The 22,942-nt window shown below is 43.6% G+C and overlaps 1 protein-coding gene across 8 annotated transcripts in view; it reads left to right on the top strand.

Annotated features, from left to right (window-relative positions):
• Positions 1-5,172: 5,172 nt before the first annotated feature.
• Positions 5,173-22,942, top strand: part of gria3a (glutamate receptor, ionotropic, AMPA 3a) — a 70,974-nt gene continuing 53,204 nt past the window's right edge. For 6 of the 8 annotated variants that reach the window (XR_003750197.1, XR_003750199.1, XR_003750198.1 and 3 more), the window contains exons 1-2: positions 5,173-5,555; positions 5,803-5,961. Coding sequence is in view for 5 of the 8 variants with exons in the window: in XM_028984803.1 (XP_028840636.1) it covers positions 5,468-5,555; positions 5,803-5,961 (247 nt within the window). In the remaining 3 variants the exon portion in view is untranslated. The remainder of the gene's footprint in view (positions 5,556-5,802; positions 5,962-22,942) is intronic. The other 2 variants (XM_028984801.1, XM_028984800.1) reach the window with 2 other exon arrangements.

Genomic DNA, 22,942 nt, shown 5'->3' with positions numbered 1-22,942 from the left:
ATGCCAAATCTAGTTTACTGCTTGTTTGAGAGCATTCACACACACACACACATTTTTTTTATTCTGCCAAAGTAAATGAATAAAAGGAAAAGACCCACACCAAAACCAGACCTTTTGAACATCCTGGATGCTATTCATACTGCAATTAGATAACGAAAGCCAACGCGCAAGGGGTCCACTCAGCCACCGGTCCCCCGATGTAGTAGGATGAAAGTAGCGCGGGATGAGAGAGCTGCTGATTTCTCTGCAGTCTTAATTAGCCAGAGTGGGAGGGGCCACTCCGCTGCTCACACAGCAAATGGAAGTCGGCTGTATATAGGCCAGTTTGGTCCCCCAGGCTTGTGATGGGAGAGGGAGTCAGATTGGGGGAAACATGTTTGCATGTGTGCAAAAGTAACATTCTGTGTTCGGATTTGAATCATTCGCCACACCCTTAGGACCAAAACGTATTTATTACTGTTCATTTTAAAATTTCCCATTCAGATTCTTGCTCCAATCACAGAAATGCTTGGAAATGGGCATATCCTCAAGCCAATGGTAACCTGGTCACGTAATTGGTGATGTGCCATCCTGTGCAGTATAAATGCTGTGTGTGTGTGTGTGTGTTGGTTTCACAGACATCAGTGGGCCCACAGCTTGGCCAGCATCCAGAAAGGGCTGCGGCCGTAATTTGCTCAGCCATATGGAGAAGCATGAGTGTAAGTGAAATTGTGCTGGGCCTCCTGCGGAGGTGCCGCGAAGTCAAACTGTATTTTCTCATTCTTTCGCTTCTGAGATTAGAAACATTTTACCGCCGCTAACAAACACCTGCCTTCCGCACACGGATGGGAAAACCTCCCAGGGGCCCTTTGTAGTGCTGCGACTACACATGTTTGCCATTGCTGAAAATTGATTTAATCATGTTTGGTGTGCTGCCATTGTTCATACTTTGCTACCCTTACATTTTACAATTAAAAATACTAATAACCACACAGAGATTTTGAATGTAATCTGAAGCTGTCTGAGTAATTTGACAAGATGTTACTGCTATCTACTAATTAATGTATTTTGCTAATTTGACAGGTGTGGCAGGTTATGACAGGGCGAACAGGAATTTCTCTTAATGGTCAATTATTGAACGTGGAGGGAAATTCTTGCACCAACGTGCTCCTCCACACATGCCTCTGCTGATGCAAGGACACATTTGTTGTATCCTTTATGTGTGTTGTTTCATTTATTATTGTCACGCCATGAAACATGACATATGTGAAATAGCGAGGGGTTTACTGAACAAATAACAAACACGGCACTATGGCCTGAAAAACAGGACACAAAGTAAATCTACAGAGTAGACCGACAGGGACATGTGATTGTGATACACTGCAGCACAGCACACTTCTACATTTACAACATTTATTAGACGTCCATATCCAGAGCCACTCAGTAGTTACAGGGACAGTCCCATGGAGACACTCAAGGTTAAGGGTCTTGCTCGGGGACACAATGGTAGTAATGGTAGTAGTAACGGTTTGAACCTGTGACTTTGTGGTTTTCTAGTGTGTTGCACAAAATGTATCCTCAGCATGTAACCCATCACCTTTGGTGAGCAGTGGGCAGCCATGAAAGGGGCCCGGGGAGCAGTGTGTGGGGACGGTACCTTGCTTAACCACCTTAGTGGTTCAGGATTTGAACCTTTAGATTATGAGTCTGCTTCCTCTGCCGCCAGGCCACCACAGCCTCTGAGGGGCATGAGGGAGGACTGGTCAAAATATACATACACAAGGTAATCAACACATATACATCCACAGGGAAAAAAAAACATGTGGACACTCAGCACCAGGTGATATAATGACTGGTGTTACAATAATCCTAATCCTAATCCATAAATTGGCATTTGTCTGGATCTTTCAATTAAATTGCCTTCATGTTGGGGCGCTAAAAGTAAATATGCGGCCATTTCAAGATAGGATCAGTTATAACAGCAGAACCCCCTCTCCACATAAGAGATATCAAAATGAAATACCTCAGTAATCAATCTCTAATCTTTCGCCGAAGTCTAGATCTTTTGAGGTCACGTTGTGTTTGGGTTTGTGTGTGTTTGTGCAAGCCGCCAGCCTGTGTACAAACCTTGCGATAAATCTGGCTCTCTCCATTCCCTTCCCTGCAAGCGGGCCGAACTGATAGGGGTCGCGAAATTTGGCGGAGCACACAAAAGCTGTTATCAAAGTCAGCAAAAGGATCCTGCAGGAAATTGTATTCTCAGGGTGTTCCCCAAAATGAAGCTGCATGAAAATCTTAAAATGCGTGGGTAGAATGCCTGACTGAATGCAAAGCTGCTGTTACTCAGCCATTTGTAATAAGCACATTAGGTGAGTTATTCTGCAAGTTATTCTCATTTCTTGGTTAAGATGGACATATTGGGTGGTAGTAGCCTAGTGGGTAAGACCCTTCCTGTGAACAAGAAGACCCAGGTTCAAATCCCACTTACCACCATAGTGTCCCTGAGCAAGACACTTAACCTAAAAAGTTGCTCCAGGGGGGGACTGTCCCTGTAACTACTGATTGTAAGTCGCTCTGGATAAGGGTGTCTGATAAATGCTGTAAAAAAAAAAAAAATGTTGGGAACAAATTCTCATTCACTCACACATTCACATCAATGGCCATTGGACAGTAGGAGGAAACCTGGGTGAGAATGCACACTACGCAAACAACAAGGTCTGAGCGAGGATTCAAACTCACAAACGTGGCGTTGTGAGGCCACGCTGTGCACTTTAACTCAGCCAACATGATTTAAAAATGCAACACATTCCAACTGGCATGTGTATGCTAGATTCTGTGACGTTGTACTTCTCCTCATTTGTGATGGCTGAGACGGTGACAGTGACCTCAGGGGGACCGCAGGCTGCTTCTGGCTGTCGTAAACAGCTCGGTGCTGTTGTGACATCATGACAGGCCATACTGCTCTGAGTCTAGAGAGCTGTGTCCACATGCAGACATGCAGTCCACATCCACGCCTGCAGTTCTAAACCAAGCCTGCAGGGGGGGAGGACGACGTTTTAAGTCCCGCTAGCGTCCAGTTGCTGCGCTGTCCATGGTCCTGCAAATAATGATTTAGGTCCATGGTCCTGAAACTGCTTACAATGGCAACATTTCCCTGTAGCAGAGAATAACATAGGGTAGCAAGTCACGTTGCTGAACTGTAAAAGAAAGGGTGAGCGGAGTATAGTATGATTTAAAAAGATCAAGGACGCATGATGAAATACACTACTTAATCATGCAATAGACAAACTATTTAACAGTGCATCTCATTGCCTTGATGCTTTCTCTGCTTGGAAATGCTTTAGGAACACAGGCGTTTAGGATTTTTTTATTTTTAGACCAGTCGGCACCACTGACTATCACAATTCATTCTTGGATAATTAATCAAATCACGGTTTGTAGATCAGATGGACCTGTAGCTGGTGGAATCAGATGGATTGGTGTGACTCACCCTGAGACCACATAGGAGCCCAGACAAGAGATGCACCATCTGAACCCAGAGCTGCCCACAGTCAGGGAAGAAACATGGAAAGAATCCCTCAGATGAATAATGCACAGCTCTCCTCGTTTCCTGCAGCACTCTTCAGGAGCAGCTACGGAGATGGGTGGCCGTGGGGGAGGATCGATAGTTCACTGTCTCTGGTGATGGAAAATGACAGATCAGAAACCATGTGATCCCAAGGCCACGTTGGCAACTCTGCAGCAGAAACAGAAACACCAAGTTCACTCAGCTGCTGACAGAGAAGGGTGTGAGAAATGAAACCTCAGGTCTGTGTGTCTGCGTTTGTGTGAGCTGAACTGACAGACTCCTTTCCCTGCACGTGTCTGAAGTGCCTTCGCTGCTCAGTTTTGTTGGTGGGTGGTGGAAGGAAGGCAGTGTTCCTGCATGCACTTCTACCAATTAGAGCAGTTCCCATCGCCAGTCACCTGCATTCGTTTACATTTACGTTTGCTGCACTTATCAGGCGCCCTCTTCCAGAGCGCCTTACAATCAGTAGTGACAGGGACAGTCCCCCCTGGAGACACTCAGGGTCAAGCCTCTTGCTCAGGGACACGATGGTTGTAAGTGGACCCAGAGATGAACCTGTGACTTGGTGGTCTTCTGGTTCATAGGCGGGTGTGTCACTCACTAGGTTACTACCAGCCCAGGGTCTGTATTTAACCCAAATGAGGGACGCTGCGTCGAACTACATGACTAATATGACGAAAGCAAGCAATTTTGTGACCAATGCGTCCAATAACAGCGACTGCGATGTGAATGGTTTTCCATTTCCATTACTAATTCATTTTGGCCGGTCACCATTATAAGAAAATGAGCAGGACTGCTGATGGCTGCCGTGATTATATCTGGGTGCTGAATGTGGGCAAAAGCATCCTCAAGGTCAGTTCAAGTGAGAAGATTTATCTGCTAGACTGAACATGCTCTCCTCTCCTCCCTCTCACATGGCATGATTAAAACAATCTGCAGACTAGCATCTTGCCTTTACATCTTATTTAAGAACGTATACATGCATGGTGGAGTGGGTATTTTCGAAAGAAGCATCTCCCTGCATACATTGTCATTTGAATACCGTGCGTGCTATATCTGTAAGTGACCACTGACAGGTGAGGTGGAAAAATAAAAATGTTGATTGTCTCGTTACAGCGGTGTCTGCCAGTGGCTGGGATATATTAGGCAGCAACCCAACAGTTTGTCCTTCAAACCGACGAAAGCAGACAAAAATATAGGCAAATAAGGATTTGAGCGTCTTTGACATGGACCGCGTCGTGATGGCTAGACGGCCGGGCCAAAGGGCATCTCTTGTGGGATGTGGGTGGTGGTGGCCTAGTGGGTAACACACTCACCTATGAACCAGAAGAGCCAGGTTCAAATCCCACTTACTACCATTGCGTCCCTGCGCAAGACACTTAACCCTGAGTTGCTCCAGGGGAGGGGGGGGGGACTGTCCCTGTAACTGCTGATAAATGCTGTAAAAAATGTTCCTGGTCTCGGCAAACCGATTTTCCTTTCACCATATTCAAAACCCCGCATCCCAGTTATTCTAAGGGGCCACTGGCTAGTAGAAATTTGACCCCCCCCCCCCCCCCCGGTCGAGTGTCGCCGGGCTCTTTGCGCGCGCGCGCCAGTCCGCAGTGGTGGTGCTGTTGGGATGCTGTTGCAGTCCGACGTCAGCTCCAGCTCGACTACCGTCCCCTGCCGGTGCTGCCGGGTGAACCGCACTCACAGCGCCCGCCGCAGCCGGGAGAACGGGTCTCCGCGTCTGGGTGGCGGAGCCTGAGACCGGATTTTATTTTGGTTCATTTTTTTTTTTTTTGTTGGTTTTGCTTCATTCTGTCCATTTTACGAAGAAGAGAAGAGGAGAGAAGAGAAAACATTCCCTCGCTCCTCTGTTCATGGTTTTCCCGTCTCACTTTCGTTCGAGGAGTTGAATTCAGCGGCGGGGGAAACATGGGTCTCCGTGCGGTCGCGACGCTCCTGGTCTTGCCCTGGTTCTTCTCCTGGTCCTTCGCGGGATTTCCTAACCAGATTAACATAGGTCGGTGGTTTTATTGTGATTTGTGTGTTGGTGTGTGTGTGTGTTTCGTACTATGTCACTCGCACATGTATATGTCATCTTTACGCGCACTTCCTTTCTAATTCCATTCATTTTGCTCTCCTTGAAAAAAAAATATTATAACAATAATAAAAAAAAACCGCAGCAAGTAGTGAAGTAGTGTTTGATGCGGACCGTAACGCGGAACCCGGCGAGTTGACTTGACGGGCTTTTGTCCGCGCTTCCTCAGGCGGACTCTTCATGCGCACCGCCGTGCAGGAGCACAGCGCCTTCCGCTTCGCCGTGCAGCTCTACAACACCAACCAGAACGTGACGGAGAAGCCCTTCCACCTCAACTACAACGTGGACAACCTGGAGTCCTCCAACAGCTTCTCCGTTACGCATGCGTGTGAGTGGGACTCTCCTCATTTCACGTTAAAGTAGCCTGGCTCTCAGGTAGCCCGAGCTGATTGGTCGGTCTCTGGTCTCGTCGCGTGCTGATTGGTCAGTCACTTAACGCAAGCGTCCTCTGTCTTAATTGGCAACTAAATTGGAGAACCAGAGACTTCGTAATTGCTTAAATGTATTTGTTGTCCAAAGACCATCGCATTTTCATTTTCGAAACGTTGATGAACAGTGAACAAAAGAGAAAAAAAAAACGAGTGACAATGTTTACATGTAGTCATCAAAAACGTGTTCTTGTCTCTGCCTAAAAAGTGTTTTTTTTTTGGGCCAAATTATGAGCCTCATTTTCTATCTGCGGTTCAGCTGCCTAATCTGAACGGTTAATGGAAACGTGACTAATGTGAAAACCGCAGCATCCCGACGTGCCTCGTAGTGTCGCGGGTAATGCGGTGGGATGTCACTAGTGGCACTTTACTAGCCCCGTGTTCACCAACCAGGGCTCACCCACCCGCACCTGATTTAGAAACAGCCCGGTGTCTCCAGCACACGCAACCCCACGTTGGTCCAGTGGGACCGGGCCTGTAATTAAACGAGCTTGCTCAGAATGCCGTGTCTCGGCCAAATGAACGAATGCAAATGTCGTGCTGGGGCCGCATAGCTATTATTAATCGGACCACACCGGTTTTTAACCTCGTTTGTGTCGGTGCACGACATTTTTAAGTCGCTTTGCGGCATCTGACTTTATCGGCGTTGGTATATTAAATGGGTGCGGTATTGCGTGATAAGCGGGAAAGTTCTCGGGCATCTTTGCAACGCCGTCGAGATTTGTAGCCCGTGATTCGTTCGTATCGTTTGATGTTGGACGAGATAGTGATTGCGTTGAAGGGGAATAATCAGTTATCAGCCTTAAATTGGCGTTGGAGTTGAAGAAGATCTGCTTTCATTTCACTCTGTAGGGTGTTGCCAGGTTTTGAGAAAAGTCCCCTTACCCACACACTTTCCAAAAAACAACTCAAACCTTACTGACTTGCACAGTGTATTGCCTCTAAAGTGACATGGGTTTTAATCATCTGAGGTTAAGTTATCTATATTCAGTTTACAATTTACATTTTGAGCCTATTGAACCATCTGCACGGTCTCCTCAGCAACAGATGATGCTGTACTGTTGTTGCACCTTCCCCATGTATGTTTGCCTCTATAGTTATATCACAAGATGTCCTGTCTTAAAAAAAACCCCTGCAGATTAGGTGTCAAAGCTGCATGTCTGGCCACCATGAGGAGGGGGATACATGGAGCATGGAGAGTGGGGGAGGGGCATGGAGAGGTTCCCTGCCTCTTGGTGGAGGAGCCTTGAGTCAGGAACACTCACTTTGGGCAGGAACGCTGCCATTGACGATGCGTAGAACTGACACATGCTCCTGAGCTGGAAAGGCCTTTTTGCCCTGCGTGGGTTTTTTTTCATCATAATTAGAAAATGTCTATTTACGGCACTTGTCATTTGAGGTTAATGTCTTCCCTGCTCTTGCATTCTTCCTCGCTACACTGAGAGGCCTTTTGGTTGATTGTCATGTTTAAGTTTTGCATTCTCGCTTCCTTGTTTGGATCGATTGGCCTCTGGTCTCCATTTGCAGGCAGAAGCCGGACATAATCCATGACTCTAGTCACTCAGGCCTCAAATATGTTAAATGTTATTCACTTGACCCAAATGGTTTTGTCCAGGTTGCTAAGATGCAATGAATAAAATTGTAAATTATGGTAGGTTCTAAATGTAATGTGGTAGCATATATACTCTATATGGTATTTTTATTCCCATTATCTTTTGTCTTTGAGCATGAACCAAAATGTTTTGTGTAAATGGGAGATGGAAGCTACAGACCCTTTTATCTTCTCTATTCTCATTGATTGTATTCAACATTGCCAGTCACCTCCCAGAAGGCCGGCGGCTTTACTAAAATAGTGTAGGCTGCATTTAATCGGACTCAGAATGCGTTTGTTGACAGTTGTGTTTGTAGATGGCTTTTATAAAGCACTCATTTATTTGGGATCACTGGTTTGGCAGTCAACTTTTAAAAAAATATGGGTGTGTGTATTTATTGCTTAGCTCAGGACTGTTTGATTAAGCAAATTGGGCCATGTGCCTTCATCAGATGCTTATTCATTCACACATGGGAGAATGGCCACGGTATTGATTAGGCTTGAAAGGCCTGCAGACTATTGATTTATTCGCATTTCTGGGATCACATGAATGTAGCCGTAAGCAATAATGGAGCTGTGGTCTGCGGGTTGGTGATCCTTAATGTTTAATTAATTCTGCCATTATGTAAACCTTCACGTGTTAGTAAAACTTAACCGAACCACTTGCTGTGCATAGGATATCAGCCGTTCAGCAACTCAAAACCCTTTCACGTTGTGCAAATGAGAATTTTATAAGCAAACATTTTAAAGAGTCCACCTCGCTTTTAGCCCGCACAGCTCGGATGGCCTGCTGATGCCTGGGGTTACTGAGCTGGACTGGTACAGCGAGAGGTTGCCTGCAAGGAAGCGCCCACTGGAGTAGGAAGAGATGTGCCAGGCAAGCTGCGTAGGAAATGGGCCACACAGAGCTTCTAGCTTGTCCTACATAAGCCGTCTCTGTGTGGCTGCTTTATTTTGCTGCAGCATGCAGTGTATTCAGTTAGGTCATGGCCAGTATGGCTGCCTTGAAATGAATGGTTGCGAAGCTCACCAATTATAATAACATATTAGTGTGCTATAGACATTTGTATGGGTATAATTTGGAAGCTGTTTCTTTCAATAATTGTAAACAAAATGTCTAAATTGGTGCAAACAAATTCTGGTTGCCTAGCAACATGTCAACCAAAGTTGCATAAAAGCATAAATGTGTACAATTCAAGTGATATGAGTTATTTTACCATGGCTTCAATCTGTTTTACAATGAATCTTTTATGTCACTTAATCTGTAACTTAAATAAAAGACAAGTTCTGTACCAGCTTTGGGTTTTAAATTTGATGGCTATCCTGATGCACATTGTTAAAGGGGAAAACGTTGATGGTATTTACGACATGTCCTGCTGCCCAACACGGTACATGCGTATGAATGCTATTCCGCAAAATTGTCACCCTCTCGTAACCCACAGGCGCCCCATCTATCTGACGCAAGAAACAATTTCAAGATGGCTGACGTGAACACTCGCCCCTGGTGCTTTCTTTCCTTTCCTGTCTTTACTGCCAGGCAGTCGTGTCAATCAATTTGGTTTTGCTCCGATAATTCAGTGGCCATTGCCAGTGAGAGGCACCAGGCCGAACGCTTCACGGTTGGGAGGGTAGCGGCGGCTTAATGGAGTTGTTTGTCTCTCCCTTCAAATGACTGGAAACACGCTGTGTGTGAAGCTGTGCTTCAGACCTTCAGATAATAGAGGTGTGGTGGGGTGCACAGTGTCCCCACAAACGGCTTTTGTTAGCTAATTCTTCATTGAGGTCTGGTGGCCAAACACACTGATTAGGCGCTAATTTATAAAATAAAATAAGCTTTAATATAATAGAATTGTAACTAAAAGCCAGGGTTTATTAGAAATGGCTTTTGGATAATGATCATACCCCTGCTATGCTCCAAGGAGACCTGGGCCAGATTAGCTATATACTTTTCATTTTCGTTTTTGCGAAATGCCCCAGCGCGGCCACTGTGAATTGCGCTGATTTACTTAATTCCCTTTCATTCTAATAATGATTATCTGCCTGCATGGGTCTCTCTGACTTTTCCTTTTTTATGTGCTGAGCTTGTAATAGAGTGAGCCTGATCTGGCCCAGATGCCGCCTGCACATTTATAGCAATGAGGCTGACCAGGCTGGTCTTATATAAAAGTGTGCTGCGGCCACACAGGAGGAGATGGGACGGAAGAGCATGAAAGTGCCGCCGGACGGGTCTGTGTGCGGCCACAGGCCATTATTTCCATGTGCAAAGGGTGCAGCCCTTTTGATCTATTTGATTTTTTTTTTTTTTTTTTTTTCCCCAGACCTTATTTTCCTCACAGTGTCTCAAAAAAACACCTCACCGCATGTGCTTATTAGCTGCACGGGCTCACGCAGCCTCCTACAGCCATAACCATGTGTGTAAACTCTTTCTGTTGTAACCCCGTGATGGCCAAAGGGCTGCAGTAGCGCACCAGATGTTCTTGTATTGTAGCTGCTGTGGCCATCAAACGGAGGCCAAAACAGGCCAAGTAAAGCGCCAGGAAATTCCGGCAGGTTTACTTTTACCGGTAAATAGATTACGAATTTCACTTCCTTGACCTAAGGGTGTTTGTCATGACTTCAGCGCACTCATTTGGACAGAAGGGGTCAGCTCTGATGGAAACACCTTCCTGTGTTGGTTTCCAACATTAAAGCACACTTCCAGAGAGCGTGTCAGGTGTAAACTTTAAGTGGTAAACAAAGAACAGATGGGCCTTTGAAAGAGACGCCTTTGAGATACTTCTCCCTATTAACTGCATAAATTAGTCACTTTGAAATAAATATGATCCATAAGAAGAACCGTGCATGACACCAGGGGCGTGCAGGGCACTAATTCTCTGCTTTTAATAACTAATCGTTTTTTGCTCCCACTAGACTCGTGGAATGTGTGAAAACAAGGGTGTACATCATTTGCACTGGATTTTTTTTTCAGCAGTTTACAACTGTAAAGGTATGTGGAGAGAAGAGATGGAAAGACAATGAGAAGAGGCTGTAGGCTGAATGCTGCTCAGATGACGTATGATTTGTGATTTGCAAAATACACCCCTGAAGGAAGCATAGATGGTCGCAGATTACAATACATACTTTCAATACACTGTATGTGATCTTTGAAATCGCATGTTGATTTCCAGCCATCCGTCAGTCCATCCATCCAAATGCGAGTTCAGATAGCTCCTCATAATTAGAAAAGTTGAAGACTGTTAGATGTAAAAAAGTTATTAGACCTTAAAACTGCCGAAACCTTTCATCCCTAAAATGTGTCAAGAGTAACATAAAAAAACGAAGCCTTTTGTGAGGTAGAATGAAGTCAGTTTGATGAGAAATGCATCATTTCCACTTGTTCCAGTTCAAAGTGGTGAGGACCTTTAATCTGACTTTCAACCATTCTTTAAATTGGATGGATGAAATATTATGCTCATTCTAAAGCAGCTCCTGTGCTGCCTGGGCAGTGTTAAGATGCCTTTCGTGACCACTTAAACTCACACATACACACATATACACACACACACACACACACACACTGCTGAACCTAATTTCTCTCACACTAGCTTGCACATAGCCTACTATATTCCACTCACACATGCTCCCTAGTGACCCGTCAATGAATAACATTCGTTACAAGTTCTCACATTGGTATGACGGTGGTGCTCTAAGAACCTTCTGACCATTTTTAGAACAGCCTTCTATCAACGTTTTTTTAACAGAATATGCCAAGAATGTGACAGGAATATTTCCATCCATAACAGAATGATAAGATAATGTTTGCTCAAAGCACCTAAAAAGAAATTTGGTTTTAATGTTTTTTTTTTTTTTAAATGTGTATCATGGCTAATTCATTGTATTATATGAAACAATGCGTATAAAGTACACACCATGCTTCAGATTTTATTATACAATACAGCACTTTATTATGATTAATAGTATTAATAATTACATAAAAAATGACATACACAACCAATGTTTATAAAACCTATTTCTGGACAAAAAGAAATGAATTTGTATTTAACAGAATGGAATGCATAAAAGAACAGTGTGTCAGGTCGCACTGACTGCTCACCACAACCTGGTGACTAGGAACAAGTAGAGCGAGAGGTGGAAGCATTTTATAAATAGTCTGCCGGAGCAGCGGGGATGCTGTGCTTAAAACGTCGCCATAGTCGCGTGGCTCTTTGTCTCCGTTCCTCTGGGCCGACAGATTTTTGCCTGCTTTTAGCTGATTGGTGTGACGATATGACAGTGATTTAGGTGAGAGACGTTGGAGGAGATGTCCAGGCATCTTTCCCAGAATGTTGCGTAATGCTCTTCACAAGTTCTCACAGGGGTAGGAGCTAACATTTTAACATAGTAAGAACATTCTGATCGTGTTCCAAGTGACAAATGTTCTGCGAACCTCAAAAAGAAATTGCATATAATTTACCTGTCCACAAGACTACAATATAGCACACATCCCTAACATCAAGGCTAAGAAATCATTCTTATGAAGAAAATGGCACGTTCCCTTCCTCGCTCTAATTATCTGAGACTGAAATGTTTGAAGTCTGCATTAGTGAGTCTGAGAGACCTTTAACTATCTACTGTCGGAGGATTCTGCCACTTCTTTTTTCTCTCTTTTGCTCCTTACATATCTTCTTAAGGAGAAGACGACAAGATGTTTTTTTCCCTTGAATTAGAGAAGAAAAGAGTTCAAATGCAAAGCTTCTTCTTGTTTCCTTGTTCCCAGAAAATTGTCCTGCGACGAGTAGAGCCATGTGGGTCCAGATTCTCTCTCTTGGATTGGTGAGGGCCACACCGCCCAGTTTTCTGTCAGGTTGTAATGATTGCCTCTGATCCTTTAAGGCAATGGTCCCTCAACAGAATAGATGAATCAATAGTGGGGTCACTGAGTCGCTCTCTCTTGCAGACGCAGTCCTTGTATTGCGCCCTGTTTGAGTTAGGGTTAGAGATCTGTAAAATGCAGAATGAAGAATAGATATGCAACCGCAATTGGAGCAACAGTGGTGTGGTTTGATAGTGTTGAACATTAAAATTCACTCATTAACATTCACTTATTATGGTTATAAAATTTGATGATGTTATCACATCCAATTTTAAGAACAGGCTAGTTGTTTAATTGTACATGCAATGTAGTTATTATTAATTATGAACGCTGAACTGTAATTGTAATTGTAAAATCTCCTTTCAAGTTTATGTTTCGCACAGAAAGTGATGTGTTATTTTTTCTGTAAAATATTTAAACTACAATACAGTTAATAAATTATGTCGCCTAATTTCACACTTTTTTCAGGCTGTGACTTATACTGTATTTTGGGAGGAGCCAAAAAATGATGAGTTTTTCAATTATCCGGTTCTTTTGCTCGGCTCTTTGATGTAGTACTTATGTTCCACCTGACAGAGGCAGTTTCTTAAAAGGTCTTTAACAGAAGGACAGAGGGCTCTTCCGCTATCTGGACGGACTGCATATTTATCTTAGTTTGGGCTTGGAATGAGGCGTCACACAGGACCACCGAGTGCATGGAGTGGAGTGCATGGGGTGGAGAAGTAAACGTAACTGGTGCATATCTTAAATAGCTGCACTGGTTACCTGCTTCAGAGTAATATATAAGACGTGGAGTGGCTCGTGGAGTTGCTGTTGGTCCGGGGTTAAATATGCATGAGCAGCTGATTTATGACATCCCGTTTAATGTATTTGGGGCATTTGGCAGGCGTTACTAATGTTTAATCAGCAGACATGCTGACGTATTCCTTTAACAGGACCACGGGCTGTGAGGGGAAGACAAATGTTTTCTTGTGGCCTTGTGGCTTACCCAGCAGCTCACTGTTTTTCTCTGTGTGTCACATACATGTGTACACATGCCACTTAACGCTGTCATATAACCTACTAACCACAGGAGAAATGCTACCCCCAAACGTACACTGGCTGCTGTATTCTCGCCATGCTATCCCACCCACTCAAAAGAGTCCCACTCGCACAGCTTTAAACTTCCCTGCACCGCACTACGCCAACATTTTCAACAGACCCTGCTTCCTCAAAACTGCAGTAGCTTGACAAAAAAAAAAGGAAATTAAAAAAGTGCAATTGGAATTTGCTTTAAATCCATGCTGTTCACTGGGAGGGATATTTTATGTGCTGAATGTGTAATGCAAACATCAAAGGGAAAAATTCACGTGAACCTTGGAAAAGAAGATGTGCTTGTCTATAGGAGTTTGTTTAACATTTGCGTCAACATTCATTTCCACATTAAAGCATGCTTGGCTTCATCTACCATCTGACTCAGTGTCTCTGGGCATGATTACTAGTGTCAGTTTGTGTGTTCGTGTTCTTATTAGCATGTGTAGGGCGGTATATTTGCATGCATATGCATAGTACTGTTTATTTTGTACAGAACATATGTGTGTATATGAAGCATGTACGATAATGTTTGTTTGTGTGTGTGTGTGTGCACTTGGTTCAGGGCTTTTTTTTTTGTGGTTGCACACAGCTTGTGTATTTGCTGAATACTAAGGATTTTATTATTTGCTTTCTGTGTCTTCTCTCAGTCTTCTCCAATATTTCTTCTGTCTTAAGGTATTCATATTCGGTCATATTTGAGATATTTCTGAACTTTTTTGTCTGATTAAATAGTTTGTTATAGTAATGGTGGGCAGTGGTGGCCTAGCGAGGAATTTGGGAAGTTCAGAAGTAATCAGAAGGTTGCCGGTTCGAATCCCGATCCGCCAAGGTACCACTGAGGTGCCGCTGAGCAAGGCACCGTCCCCACACACTGCTCCCCGGGCGCCTGTCATGGCTGTTCACTGCTCACCAAGGGTGATGGGTTAAAAGCAGAGGACACATTTCATTGTGTCACCATGTGCTTGTTGTGTATCACAATGACAATCACTTCATATTCAATAATTACTGTGAATTATAATTAGGTAAAATTTTTACAATTTTGTTACCACCAGGAATTTTCCCTGTCTGTAGTAATAGAAAATTAAATTTTTTTTATTGTAATTGTGCTTTGGAAAATAAATTCTGTGATCACTATACAGAACTGAAACTGTCATGTATATCCAGCAAAAATGAATATCACATTAAGAAAGATAAGGATTGCATCACAATGCATGATAAGTGTGGTGCATGAATAAGTAGCAAATAATGGTAGAGCTGTCAGCAGTAAGTAAATGCATCCCAGCAAAGTACTCAATAGCTTTTTCAGCCTGGCCTAGAATGTATGACATAAATAAATACACAAAAAGCAGGAACAAATTGTTTATTCTGGAGTGCCCGTCTGTCATAATTTTTTTTGCGAGGATTTAGTGGATGACATCAACATAGAATGGAAAACTTAGTGGATCTCGTTTGCAGCTGATTTGCATGCAAATAAATAACATTTTCCTTTAACATTTTCTTTATGATTCAGTCAGTGTGTAGAGGCCATTATGGTTATTTTGCAAATGTTCTCTTTGTTTCATTATCACAGCCTGCATGGCCAATAACTCTGCAGTCTTATCTAATCTGATGGGGTGTGGGGAGTGGCTGTTTTTTTTTCTCTTTTATTGACGTGACCCATTGTGACCCCTAACAAACCCCTCCCATTTGTCCTTAATTAACATACATCATTTAGTCATTGTTGGAAGTGTCATTTTCTATCATTATAAATAATCAACATCTTACAGTAATATTTCCTATATTTTTTGTTAGTAAAGCCTGGATATTGTATTCCACTGAATTTCTTAAAAATGGGTAATAACTTGTAATAATCAACTGGTAAGATTACTTTATGACTCTTGTACATTCCTGGTTTCAAATATAAGCCAATGCAGCATATACATAATGCAGCCCTTTTATGGTATCTATGGTATCTTCTTTAATTTAAGTCTCTTGACTTTTTCAGAAAAGCAGCTTCTCCTTTTGAAGATTAATGATCAGACTTTTTAAAGTTAATCTATCAAATTATAAACCCAATATATTGCTTTTTATGCATGCAATGGCATAAGCGTTTCAGAGCGTGTAGTGACCCACTGAATACTGAAAGCGGTGGAGTGTCTGGTGGGTGATGGTGATTTTCATCACTCTTGACTACACACGCACTTGGCCCATATGAAAGCGTTATGTCTGACACATTGGCTCACTCTTTCATTTCTCACTGTGTGTCAATTAGAGCATTCTGCACATCTTCTCTTCTCTTCTCTTCTCTTCTCTTCTCTTCTCTTCTCTTCTCTTCTCTTCTCTCACATCAGCCACCACAGCTGAAGCCCCGTCACCTCCTGTGTCCAGCCTAAGGCTGATGAGCACTCATCCTCAGAACAGCATCGTTTTTTTCTCCAGTCTTCATAATTTCGTGGGTCTCTGGGCACATGACAGGCACACAAGAAATGTGCGACGGCACGTGGGGTGGCCATCAAGCCCGGAGCTTCGTTAGATGGCTGGGTCTGTGGGGCCGCTGTGGTTTTGGGTGTGAATGTGTCAGTGGTGGCCTGACGTCGTGACAATGAGGCAGGCTGAGTGGAATTGAGTGTTCTGAGTCATGTGCTCTCAAAATGGCCGCCGCACCCAGAGTTCCGCGGGGAAAGTCAACTCCATCACTCTCAAATTCAGGACTGCCACTGATGTCAGCACGGCAACAGCCGACGGTGATTGGAACTGGCATGTTGCCATGGCAAGGCAGTAGTGGTTGACCGCCTTATGCTGTAACAAACATAGACAAACATATTTCTTTTTCTTTCACTTTATGTGTCTTCAGCTTCAGCACACACACAGATCCTGGAGGTGCTTATGTGATTCGGTGTTTAGAAGTTAAATATGAATAATTTGGAGTGGCACACAGTCTCCTCCATGTTACAGCATCACTTACAGGCCCCGTACTTCAAGGCTGCTATTAATCATGTAGGACACGCGCCCGCTTCTCTCTAAATCAAAGCAACGCTGCTGTTGCTGCACCCAAACCCGGCACCGTGGGCTGTGGAGGCCTGGCAGGGCTGCTGAAAGACCCCCTGTTGAGCTCGGCATGAGGAGGGGCTGCTGAGTGGTCACACCGGGACAGGGATGTAACCGTGACGTCAGCCAGCACAGTGTGACCTCAGCAGCACCGTACACAGCACTCTCTGACACACTTTCCCTTGCACACACAAATTCAAGCACCCACACATGCACAATCCAACTCAGCTGCATGAATGAACACAAATGCACAACCAGGAACACACTTTATTACTCACATACACAGTGATCAGCCAAAATTTAACCTCTTGCCTACATTTGTACATGTCCCCCATGTCCCCTCTGAAGGTATACTATGGTATCCGGTAGCAAGATGCTAGCAAAAGCTCCTTTAGCTACTTTAAGATCCTTTAAGAGGTCTGGTCCTGCATCTTCCAGGACATCTTAGGGATTTTCCATCAGATTGGAATTTAGAGACCAAGTCAAGACCTGTGCACTATCCTACTGCCATCAGGGAATAATTACCGTAAAGGGTGTATACTTGGTCAGGAACTATGAGTAGGTAGGTAGGTTTTGCCTTCTTCCCATAGCACATCCTGCTCAGATGAACAACACACTCTGTAGTCCATGTGATCAAAAATAAACCACTTTCCCCCCATTGCTCCACTGCGCTCTGATGTGTCTTGCATCTCAATCTGGTCCTTGTCAAAGGCACTCAGATCCTTACCCTTGTCCATTTTTCCTGCTTCCAATACATCAACTTAACTGACTGTTCAGTTGACACCTAATGTATCCCACACCTTGACAGGTGCCATTGTGATGAGATAATCAATGTTATTCACGTCACCTGTCAAGGGATTTGATGTTTGGACTGGCACTCACACACACATTCTTTCACCCACCCATCCACACAAAGTAGAACACACACAAAGCAAGACCCAAACATTCATTGGTTCATAGTTTTTTAATGCCACATGTTGCATCGCTGTCTTATTTACATATATATTTAAATATTTATTAAAAGCTCAATATTTATCATGAGCTCATTTTAAGTAGCAGTCCTTTACTATACATTTTATAATATTTCAAATGTACTATATTTGTGAGTAAGACAATATGTGCATACACACGCTCACACACACTTACACACTTGCTGCTGTCCGGTTGTTATATATTTACGTTTATATGTGGGATGGTATGCAGGAGGCTGCATATCAGCCGCTGCAGGCTGTTGGCATCCTTGCTAAAATCTGCAGGATATCTGTATGTGTGGGGTATGTGTGTGTAGTGAGCGTGTGTGTTGGCTATGTGGCACCGAAATAATTGAAGTGTGATAGTGTGTTAATGTGACGGTGTTGTGGTACAAATCTGCTGGTCAGCAGCTGCTCCTGCCTGTTTTACCCCTGTTTTGCCAGGCAGTGGAGGGGATGATGACACCTTGGTGCAGAGCAGAGGACTTCTACTTTTCATATTTAATTTAATGCAGGGTATCTGCACTGGTTGTGTGCTCAGCAATGAAAACAAGCCTAAGGCTGAATCTAGTTTACGTCTCTTCATCTTCTTCACAGCCTCAGCTTATCAGTCAACACCAAACTGCTCTGTGTATGAGAGTGTGTGTGTTCACATGTATCTGTGAGTTTGTGTGTCTGATGAACTACATTTGCTCATTTGTCATGTTAATTTTAGAGATGTGCGAGACTTGTGATTATGTGCGTGTGTGTGTGTTTGTGAGGCCCAGGGGGAGACAGCCGTGAAGGCAGAGAAAGTAGATCATCAAAACCAGCTCAGCCGTCCCCATAGGAAGTGGCCTGCTGTTGGGAGGAGGTGGTTATGTATTGCACCTGACTGCAAGGCCACACTTTCTGTGTGCAAGGACAGCAGTCTGTGTGCTCTTGACCTTTGGGACTTTACCGTGTTCTGCATTTGTCCACATTTGGCATTGATCACAGTTCCGGTGTCCACACTGAATGCTTGCTGGACCCTCCTGTGTAATTTAGGTCATGCTATTGACCTTTTGGAAGCCATGCTATTGATTGATAAGCCACATACAATGGAGGCTGCCTACATCCTACTCATTGTAACCAAACGGCATATTCTGTTTGAGTCTAGACTGTGTTTACTGCTGGATATAGTATAAGTGTATGTAAAAATTTGTAAACTATTTACTCATACAAGAAATGATCCCCTCATAGGCATTACAATAGGCGTTATTACTGTTATTACTGTAGAAAGTGAAGTGAAATAAAAACAATTACAAAAAACATGCTCGTTTTTGCACCCCTTGTAAGTTGCATCTAGTTGTAAGTTGCTTCGATTTAATATTGTCTTTGTTTCTTAATTGGTTGGCCTACTGGGTAAGGAAATAGGTCTGTAATCAGAAGGTTGCCGGTTCGAATACCTAACTGCCAAGGTGACACTGAGCAAAGCCCCGTCCCCACACACTGCTCCCCGGGTGCCTGTCATGGCTGCCCACTGCTCACCAAGGGTGATGGATTAAAAGCAGAGGACACATTTCATTGTGTGCACCGTGTGCTGTGCTGTGTTTCACACTGACAATCACTTTCACTTATTTTTCATACAGACATTTGGAACCAAATGTGTCATTGTACCAAAAATAGGCTTAGTGTGTTAGTGTGATATAATTCAGATGCACCAGGCTGTACGTCAACAATGTCTGCTCAGACTGGCTGAGACAGAGTTTTTTTCTTTTAAGGAACACACAAACCCAGCTTTTTTTTTTTTACGCCTACGATCCGCCACTTATAGCACCCTGCCGCTTTACCCAGACACAGAGATTTCTACAGAAAACAGCACCTTTTTTCTGCTAATTTACTAACATGTAACACGGAGACTCACATAAAATACTTTATTACTTAGTTTTTATGAAGAGGAATCTGTACCACACACAAGCACACACTTGTAGACGCACACAAACACACACACACACACACACACACACACACACACACACACACACACACACACACACACACACACACACACCTAAAAGCGTCTCTTTGCTGCCTCATTCAATGACCCTGAAGCAGGTGTTCACAGGCGTTGAGTGGATTCTGTGATTTATATCCTGAACCACAGGAACCAAAGTTGAATTCTGGCTACTTACTTACAGTTTCACAAGTTAGAAAAAAACAGAGAATGAGTTGGAGAGGTAACAAGAAGCAGAGGGGAGGAAGGGAAGTTTTAGGCAAGCTTCTGGAAGCAGGGGGGATCAGATGAGATCTGACAGCGACTCCTCTCTCCTTTTCTCTCTCTTCTGTCACCACGCTTCCTCTTTTTGAGGACTTTCTTTCCAACTACTTCTCCTTTCTGCTTCCCTCTCAGCCTCCTTCTCTCTCTCTCTCTCTCTCTCTCTCAGTGTCTGGCAGGCATGGATTGATTTTCTGACTGGCTTACTGATGTCCTCCTCTTTATCTGGCTGAGCAAGGACAAAGAGAAGCAGACATTTGATTCTCTCGTTTTTTCCTCCGTCTCCTTTGCTCAATGTGAGCTTGGCTAATGCGGCATAAAAAAGCACACAGGGCATGAATCAGAAACAAACACAGGGCTCGGGGGTGAAAGACAGAAAGAAAATGGAAAAGGAGAGAAAGAGAGGCTAGTGGCTCAGCAGCAATGAGACATGCTCATCAGAAAAGGGCAAAATGTTAATGAGAGAAGTGGAGAGGATGACCTGAGGGAGAACTCACCTCCGTTGAGGGGAAAGAAAGGGAATCTGTCTTACTTTCTTGGAAACAGTACATCATGCAGACACACCGAGCGCAGGTGCAAAGGCACAGATGATAGATTCATGAGGCCGGATGGAGAGAGAAAGAGGAGGAGAGAGAGATTTTTTTCTCCAAAAACACCTAAACTGGAAAACCAATACGTGACACAAATCCATTCTTCCCCTCCCTGATCCGGTATACAGCTCACAGTGCCTCCATTTAGGACAGTTTAAAAAGCGGCTCCAAAATTACCATGGAATGAAAGGTACATCATTGCGGTGCAGCTTGGCAGCGACAGGCCATCTGCAGCTGATGTCAAATCTGTTGAAGGGCTCTGCAGTGCTTCTGCTCATTCCTTCTGTTCCTCTCCTTCAGAAGAATAGAACATTTTTCAGACATCATGTAAGTTGCAAATTTGATATCATCAGGTAAAGCTCAAGAAAAGAGAGCTGAAGGGCATGGGGGCTTGAAAGAAGCACACCTTATACCACTGCTTTGAACTCCTGCAGTCCTTTCCAAAACCAGAACTGAACTAAAAAAAAAACAAGATCAAAATTTCATTGGATGTATCAAAAAGCGACAGTCTCTCCAGTGGCCCGGGTCCAGGGTCTAGTGTCCTGTAAGGAATCTTGCTCTCATACAGCAGGCCTCATGCACGAAGCGCAGTGAGCGATGCACTGATGGCCCCATTAGTGATGGCTGCTTGCTCAGCCGGAAAGTTGTGTAGTCTGAAGGGGCATTGAAGGACAGTGTGGGTTGCTCTCTGGTCCCCCCCGCGTCACTCACCAGGGCTAGAATTTTGCAGGGTTACAGTGTCCCTGGGTGGGATGTAATTTATTATAGTAAATGATTCATCCAAAAATTACAATAAATTATTAAAATGAATTGATGCATAAGATACTTGCTTTAAAAGCACTGATGAGTGAATGTAGTCTTACATAAAACATTTAAAATTCAGCATGAAGAAATTACAAATCAAGACCTTTTTGTAAGGAATTAGGACGTTGCATACTTACATACATATATACTACACATGTACTTATATGCCTATATACTGTTTTGGCCATTAAAACAATGTTCAGGCATTATTAATGTTATAAATGACTATGGTTTCTGGAAATGGCTGTTAATGACTAGGATTTCTGCATTAATGTAGAGAGGCCCATTATCAGAAACAATTAGTCTTGAGTTCCAATGGACTGCAGTGTTCACAAATTGAAGTCTCTTTATTGATTATCAGTAAACCCTTTTGCAATTATCTTAGTACAGCCGAAAACAGTCGCACTGATTAAAGAAGCAATAAACCTAGACCCATTCAGGCTAGTTGACCTCGTTCATCAGCAAATGTGGTTTCAACAACATCTTTATTTCTATATGTAATATTAATTTTATTACATATTCTATTGAAACTCATTTTGTGTTGTTTTTTTCTTCTTCTTTTGAATGCAGTGTAGGTCTGACCAGGGATATTTGTAGAAAAGCTTTAGTACAGATTATATCCATGTGTTCTAAGACAGTTGCAGTTTTTTTTTTTTTTGTTGAGCAACAATTTTTTGTTGTGCGTGTTCATTATCCATCAATGAGCATTAGTGCCACTGTGCCCGATCCATATTTGTGCAATTCTACAATCACAGCTACCACATCTGTGTCACTGCAACAAAGAGGGAATGGCCCCACTCTGAAATTAGGTCAACAGTGGACATTTGGCCATAAAGAAGTAAGAATGGCGACTGTGTTATTCACACACTAACTTACATGTCCAAAGACAATCTAACAGACGGCACATGATAAGGCTTCCCAAATCAATGCAGAAGCATACCAAAGGGAAATCCAACTCATTTGAGAGTCCAATTTGTAAAAGATGCTGTTAGAGGGTGACATGTAAACAGGAGTTCTGGGACCTTCGGGATTCCACTTGAAAGGATTTACGTTACCCGCTCCCACTGGACATGACATGGCAAGCAATCGACAACACTTATGAAGAGGGTCTGCTATTAACCACAGACTAACCACAGCTAAACATGAGCCACAGCTTATGAACAAATAATTCAGTTTTACCCCTGACACATACAGTTTTGTCTTGCTCTTTCTGGTTGCTAAAAGCTAATGCAGCTAAGTGAATCATACTTTATTAGCCTTATGGTAAAAGGTTCATTTTTACAAATTAAGGGGAAAACTTCCGAAGAGCTACGTATTAGACATAGCACGTCAGATTCACTTGTTAGCTAATCAAAATGCTAGAATTAAAGAACGTATAATCTATCTGCATGTTTGATTTGGTACCGTCCATGGTCCCACCGATGGCCCAGAGTACTTTTGTGTACAGTGAACAGGGTTATTACAATCAAAGAAAACAGAAGGTTTTAATAGTCCTGTCACAGGGGGAATTCGATGACGTACTTGCAGACATACTTTGGGCGTGGGGATAAGCCATCGTACCGGTAGAGGACACTGGGCGAGCGGGGCAGGAGGACCGGGGGCGCCTGGCCGGCGAGGAATGAGGAAGCAATGGACGCGCTGCAACGCAGCAGGGAGTCGGTTCGGGATCTTTGGGAAGGACCGGGGCAGAGGAGAACCGGAAGACGGCGGGTTTCAGGATGGTCCTGGATCTTGGA

Source organism: Denticeps clupeoides, chromosome 6, assembly GCF_900700375.1.
Source record: "Denticeps clupeoides chromosome 6, fDenClu1.1, whole genome shotgun sequence".
NCBI lineage: Eukaryota > Metazoa > Chordata > Actinopteri > Clupeiformes > Denticipitidae > Denticeps > Denticeps clupeoides.
The sequence above is the reverse complement of the archived record's forward strand: the minus strand, read 5'-3'. Positions and strand labels throughout refer to the sequence as shown.